This window comes from Cebus imitator, unplaced genomic scaffold (assembly GCF_001604975.1).
Source record: "Cebus imitator isolate Cc_AM_T3 unplaced genomic scaffold, Cebus_imitator-1.0 Scaffold31, whole genome shotgun sequence".
In the NCBI taxonomy this organism is placed as follows: domain Eukaryota; kingdom Metazoa; phylum Chordata; class Mammalia; order Primates; family Cebidae; genus Cebus; species Cebus imitator.
In genome coordinates, this window is record NW_016107346.1 from 9,823,045 (window position 1) to 9,829,697 (window position 6,653).

Here is a 6,653-nt window from a genome sequence, read left to right on the forward strand (position 1 = left end):
AAAAAAAAAAAAAAAAAAAGAACAGCAAAAAGGCCAGTGGGGCTTGCCAGAGAGTCATCCATTGTTCATTCATTTGTCCAACACTTACTGAAGACCCCTCTCTTTACCAAACACTGAGTGGTGAAAACACTAAGAGGGCATGGCCTCTACCCTCAAGGAGGTTATAATGCTGGAAAGGAGGAGGGAATACAAAGACCCTAAAAGAAGACTACTTGTGGGGCAGAAGGACTCTGGCAAAATTAGGTTCAGGTCCATGCCCAACCTGGGGTGCAAGAGGGTCAGGTTGGACACTCAGAGAGAGATGCTGGGCTAGACAGTTGCCCCAGCTCTGACTCTGGTACTGTTAACAATGCCAGCTGTGCTAACCTTGCTCACTTCTTTTTCTTAGATAAAAAAAAAAAAAAAAAATTCCCAGGGCCGCGTGCAGTAAAAAAAAGGGAAAAAAAACCCCACCAGAATAGCATATCAGTGAGCTATGGAATATCTTCAAGTAGCCAAAAAAAAAAAAAGGCTTCCCAACACCAGACTCCTAAAAGAAACTCTTAAATTGCAGACATACACTAGGTGTGTGCTGTGTCCTGGGCAATCTCAGACTAAGAAGGTGAACCCAAATGGGAAGGTCTGGGAGAGGCCATACTGCAGGGAACCTGAACCTGGTGTGCAACGAGTTAAAACTGGTTTTCTGAGACCTCTGGGAATGGGGAAGTAAGTGATGGCATAAAGCCGCAGGGCCTGTTCTGGGGAGGGGTGGGGATGACCATCACCATCTCCAGGGCAGCCAGCTGTGCTGGGCAGTTCCCTGGGATTACCAGCACTGCTCCAGGGTGTGGCCTCAGGCTATTGGCCTCTGTTATGGAGGAGAGTAAACTGAACCTGAGGACTTCGGCTCAGCAGAGCTCTGCTCTGGCCTAAGAGATGCTAGCTCTGTTTTCCTAACTTAATGAAAGGGCACTTGACAAGACAGAGCCCAAAGACAGCCTTCTCAAGACCCAGGGAGTCTCCCATCCAAGAGAGCTCAGCCTTGCCGATCGAGGCTGGGAGACTGGCCAGGCCAATCCATACTGGTTGGATCCAGATTCCCAAGTAAACTGATGGGAAGGTGCTATCGGGTGTGTCGCAAGCCATAGTTCCAAACACCACAGAGGCGGTGTGGAGGAAGCCACCCTGGAGGATCCTAATCAGGTTCCCAAACAAGCAACAGGAGAAGTCTTCAGGTCCCAAGGCTTGGGGTGAGGGTGGGGCACAGATCATCACTGCTTTTCTGTTCTGGATCTGCACTCCCAAAGCTGCCCCTACCCCCAAGCCACCACAGCCTCTGCCTTCACCACCAGGGGTCTGTCTCACCAGTCTCTGCAGGGAGGCCACCTTCCCCTGGGCTGTCTCCCACTCTGGCTCACTTTACTCAAGTGGTCCTTAGATTCAGTCTGTTGAACTTAAGCGGGAGGGTACCAGCCTACCACCCTGGCCCTGACCTCACCATCTTTTCAAACCAAACCTGGCAAAGCCAGCTCCTCCCTATCCCACTCCAAAGCTGCCCTCCACTCTGTTCCAGAAACACCTGCCAGCTCACTCCCTGCTAGGATTCTGAAGTCCCTAAGAGCCCTAGGTCGGCGTGAATGGCCTCAGCCAGCAGAAGCTCTCCTATGGGAATGAAGGCTGGGAGCATGTTTAGAAAGCAAAGTCTTCAAGTTTAGGATGAACCCCCGACCCCCATTGCTTTAAAAAGAGCTTCCCTTTCTGCCTCTTCACTTTCTTCAGCCTAGGAGCGTTCCACTCCATAATTGGCTTGTTTACTGCCACTCCAAGGGCTTCTGAATAGCAGAGGTGGGAGGAAAATTTTGCTGGAAGAAAAGGAGTGTGTGCCTTGAGCTTTGAGACTGATGAGTAAACCCTCCAAATACCTCTCTAACTACCTGCAAAATGGCCAAGAACCATTGGGAAAAAAACACGACAGTGCAAGGCCAGCTGAAGATTTCCAGCAGACCACAGGAGGGAAGCTTACGTTGGCGCCAGGGAAAGACAGAACAATAACCAAAACTTAATCTGCTTGCTGCTGCTGAATAGTCGAAAGCATTATTTGGCATTGTTTTGAGCAGGGAGCCAATTAGAGACTCCCAATTCTGCTTCTTTGGGCTAGCACCTCCAGTGATGTCACTCCTCTGCTCAAAAGCCTTCTGTAGCTCCAAGCTCGGAGCAAACTTAGCATCCACTACTGGGCCCCAAAGTACTCCAGCCATTGACCACTGAGCATCAGAGCGACTATGCCCACCAAACAGGACCACCTGCTGGGCCACAAGCACACCTTTGCTTCTCCACTCGGGTTCTCTGCTTTCGGGGTTCCCTCTGCCCCAAACAACAAGTCTCTCCACCTTTTAAGGTTCTGCTCAAATGCTCCTTCCCCTGTGAAGGTTTCCCCAACTTTCCAGCCCCTTCCCCACTCCAACCCATACTCTAAATCTCCACTGCCTTGGCCTCTTTTCAGGCATCTGTCTTACGCTGTCTTGCTTCAATAGCTCCCTGAGGCCTTGCTCCAGCCCTCCAAGGGAGTGAGTGTGTCTTATTTAGCTTTGATTCATCAGGAGCACATAGCACACTACCTGGCAGATGGTGGACACTTGAGAATGGGTCTACCGCTCCAGAACTGTCCTCAGAGGCATCGGAAGTGATGGGTAAAGGGACACAGAATCACACAAACATAACACTAAAACCAGCAGACACAAAACATGCCAGAGGATGAGAAGCATCACGAGGAAATTGAACCAGGGGACCTATATCTGCCCTTACCCTTCTTGAACTCCTCCAGCATGGCATTCAACTTGGTGTCATGGAAGACAAAGTGCACTGGGTGGTTATAGAAGCGAGTGATAGTCTTGAGAGGGGTGCAATCATCGGGGTCCACGAAGGCCAAGTCTTTGATGTAGAGAATATCTACAATATTGGACTGCTCGTCTTCGAACACCGGAATTCGAGTATAGCCGCTTTCCATAATCTCCGACATGGTATTGAAGTCCAGGATGGCATCGCTGCGGATCATGAAGCAGTCCTGGAGCTGGGTCATGATATCCTCCACGGTTTTGGTCCGTAGTTCCAGGGCACCCTGGATCATATTGAGCTCCTCTTTCACGAGGTCATTATAGGGCTCCGTCACCTTCAACATCTCCATCAGCTTCTCCCGGTTGTAAACAGTACGAATCTCCTGGCCCAGAAAAAAGTCCAGGAGTTTGCTGATGGGAAAACTGAGGGGGAAGGTGAGTAGCATAAAGAATTTGGTGAGAACGATGGTGTTGGCACCCACTGCCAGCCCGTGTCGGGAGCACAGGGCCTGAGGTAGGATCTCCCCAAAGATAACAATACCAATGGTGGAGGAGGCCACCGCCATGAGACCAGACCCGATGAGGTTGTCTAGAAGGATGGTGAGGGAGGTGTTGACCAGCACGTTGCCCAGGAGCAGCGAGCAGAGCAGGTAGTTGCCCTTGCGTCGGATGGGCTCAATCTTTCGGGCATAGCGCCTCTCCTTCTCGGTGCCACAGTTCTGCACAATGCGCAGCTCCATGGGGTCCAGGGCCATAAGCCCCAGGTTGAGGCCAGAAAATATGCCGGACAGCACCAGTAGCACCGTAATGAGGAGGATGTGCAGCCAGAGAGGCAGGAACCTCCCAGGCTCCTCTACCATGAAGAGCAGTGAGTCCTTGTCGGTCCACTTCAGCCAGGGACCGTCGGGCTGGGCCCGGGTGCATAGTGCGTATAGCTTCATGTTCTCGCTCCTCCGGAGGAACTTGGTGAGCACCACCAGCACGCCGGACGTGTTCCCGCGGCTCACGTTGACCAGCTGCTGGACAACCAGGTCCTTAGTGAGCTCGAGACAGTTGGTGGACTTGTGGCCGGTCTCGGCGTTGTCCACCTCGGTGAAAGAGATCAGGCTGCTGGAGATGTTGCCCAGGCTGTAGCCGTACAGCCTCAGGTTCACGGTGCTGCCCTCGGACACGAAGATGATGCCATCCGGGTTCGTCCCACACGACTTGTTACAGCTCGCCAGCCTCATGCCCACGATCGCGCCCTGCTGGGGGCTGCTCTGACCCCGGGCCCCCCGAGCCCACAGCAGCACCAGCAGCATCGGTGCCGCCAGGAGGAGGCGCCCTCGGGCCGACCCGCCGCCCGGGCGCCCGCCCCCGCCCACCGGCGCCATGTTGCTCTGGCTCTGCTGCCGTCGCCGCTCCCCGCGCGCCGCCTCTCCGGCCGCTCCGCTCGCTCCGCTGCCGCCGAGCCAACTGCCCGAGCCGCGGGCCTGACGTCAGGTCAGCGCCCCGCCCGCCCCGCCCCGCTGGTCCACGCCCCTCATTTGCATTGGAGGCCCCGCCCCGGGGTGAGCGGCTCCAGCGCCCGCCCTTAAGGGGGTCCAGACGCTTAAGGTGGAGCAGAGCCGGAGCGGGAGAGCTGCTGTGGGGTACCAGCCCAGTGCTCCGCCTCCGCGCCCTTCCCGCCTTTCTCTGCCTGTGAGGTTAGCTCTCCTTCTCCCGGACCCGGGCTTTTCGCCACGCCGTTCCTGTTTCTCGGTCTCTCCCGGCCGCACGTGCAAGGCTCCTTTCCTGTCCCGGCAGCCTGCAGCTCAGCTAGGGGTGGCCCTTTCTGCAGGCAGGGCGAGAAAAGTGCTTTTCCTGATGTAGAAAAAGAAAAACGGAAAAAGAAAAAGAAAAAAGAAAAGAAAAAGGGAACCTGAGAGCTTAGGCTGGCATTGCAGCCTGCCCCTTGGAGACTTTTCTGGCCTCCTCACTGCTGAGATTTTTGCTGACCTTGGCCAGAAGTAGGTTCCCCCAGCCCCATCCGGGCGATGCTTCTATCAACCGTTAAGTGGCTGCCTGATGTGGAAGGCAAATCTGGGGAACTAAGGTTATAGAAGGGCCAGGCTCTGACCTAGACTTGTTTCCTGTCGCTTCCATTTAGGCACGGATATTTATTATTATTATTATTATTATTATTATTTTCTGAGATGGACTCTTGCTCTTATTGCCCAGGCTGGAGTGCAATGGCACAATCTCAGCTCACCGCAGCCTCCGCCTCCCGGGTTCAAGTGATTCTCCTGCCTCAGCCTCCCAAGTAGCTGGGATTATAGGCGCCTGCTACCACGCCTGGCTATTTTTTTGTATTTTTAGTAGAGATGGGGGTTTCACTATGTTGGTCAGGCTAGTCTCGAACTCCTGACCTCAGGCGATCCACCTGCCTCCCCTCCCAAAGTGCTGGGATTACAGGCGTGAGCCACTGAGCCCGGCCAAGCACGGATATTTATTGAACACCTACTTTGTACCAGGCACTGGTTTCAGGCTCTGACAGTAGAGCAGTGAACAAGCCAAAGTCGCTGCCCATTGGGGTTTACAGTCTAGAACAGAAAACAGGAGATAAACAAGTAAACACATATGTCATGTCCATTTATTTGCCCTAACAACCCTCAGAGTTAGTATTATTTCCATTTAGAGATGCAGAAATTGAGCCGAGATACAAATCCTGGTCCCTCCAGATAGTCATCTCCCAACCCATTTCTCCATCTGTAAATGGGGGTAAGAATGATACAGTATCACTTTGCTAAGCTTGCAGGAACCAAGGGCCTAGACATGGAACAAGACAGGACAGCTCTTTATGAATATTCTTTGACTAGGTAGTAGTTGTGACCAGACTTCTAACCCCAAATTGTGGTGATTGATTAGCTGGGGCAGCTGTTTATGGAGATGAGCTGACAGGCAGCTGCTTGTGAAGATGAGCAGGCAGGCAGGGCAGTGGGCTTATCCCTGAAATGACCAGTTCCTGGATGGCCCTTCCCTGATGTCACTAGGGTGTGTGGGGAAGAACGCAGCTGCCCACCCTGTGATGGGGAAGGAGACAGACAGACAAACATCTTTGGCTGGGCATGGTGGCTCATGCCTGTAATCCCAGCACTTTGGGAGGCCAAGGTGGGTGGATCACTTGAGGTCGGGAGTTCAAGACCAGCCTGGCCAACATGATGAAACCCCGTCTCTACTAAAAATACAAAACAAAAATAAAACAAAGAAAGAAAGAAAACCCCCATCTTTACAACAATCGCAGAGGTGCACGGAGAAGCTTAGGTACTGGGTTGACCACCAGGTCTCACAGCAAATCTTTTCCCAGTACTGGAGACAGAAGCCACTAAATTTGTGTTTATTTTTATTTTGGTGTACTGCTTGCTAATAAAAGCAACAATCAGTACCAACTGGAAGGAGCCTAAGCAGAAAGGAACCATCATACAGTGTTGTGGGAGGAGGTGTGGTAGCAGAGAGGCCCTGACTCAGGAAAGCCATGTTAGCCGGTGTTGAGGGTTTGTGAACTAGGCCTGGAGAAGTCTGTTGCAAGTAGGGGCCCCATGTCATAGTGGAAACTTTGTAGTGAGTGTACAGCAGGCCAGTTTTTTCGAGGAATAGGAGCCTTGGAATGGAACAATACCCTTGGGGCCTAGGGGTAGGAAATGAGTAGGAAGCACTTGGGCAGTGGCTTTATATGTAAAATTACAATTCTGTTTCCTGAGACTAAATGCATTGATATCATTTATGTTCTTTTTCTTTTTTTTAAATCTGTGTCTTTATCCAACTAAATTGATTTCTTGACTGATGCATATTTGAAAAACACTGGTCTCATACATTGCTCAT

The 6,653-nt window shown here is 52.2% G+C and overlaps 1 protein-coding gene across 3 annotated transcripts in view; it reads right to left on the reverse strand.

Moving 5' to 3' along the window:
- Nucleotides 1-4,264, reverse strand: part of CNNM4 (cyclin and CBS domain divalent metal cation transport mediator 4) — a 45,724-nt gene extending 41,460 nt beyond the window's left edge. For 2 of the 3 annotated variants that reach the window (XM_017524094.1, XM_037736947.1), the window contains exon 1: nt 2,785-4,263. In XM_017524094.1, coding sequence (XP_017379583.1) covers nt 2,785-4,186 — 1,402 coding nt within the window. In that variant the 5' untranslated portion in view covers nt 4,187-4,263. Of the gene's footprint in view, nt 1-2,784 lie in introns of all 3 variants that reach the window. The other variant, XM_017524095.2, reaches the window with a different exon arrangement.
- Nucleotides 4,265-6,653: the final 2,389 nt, after the last annotated feature.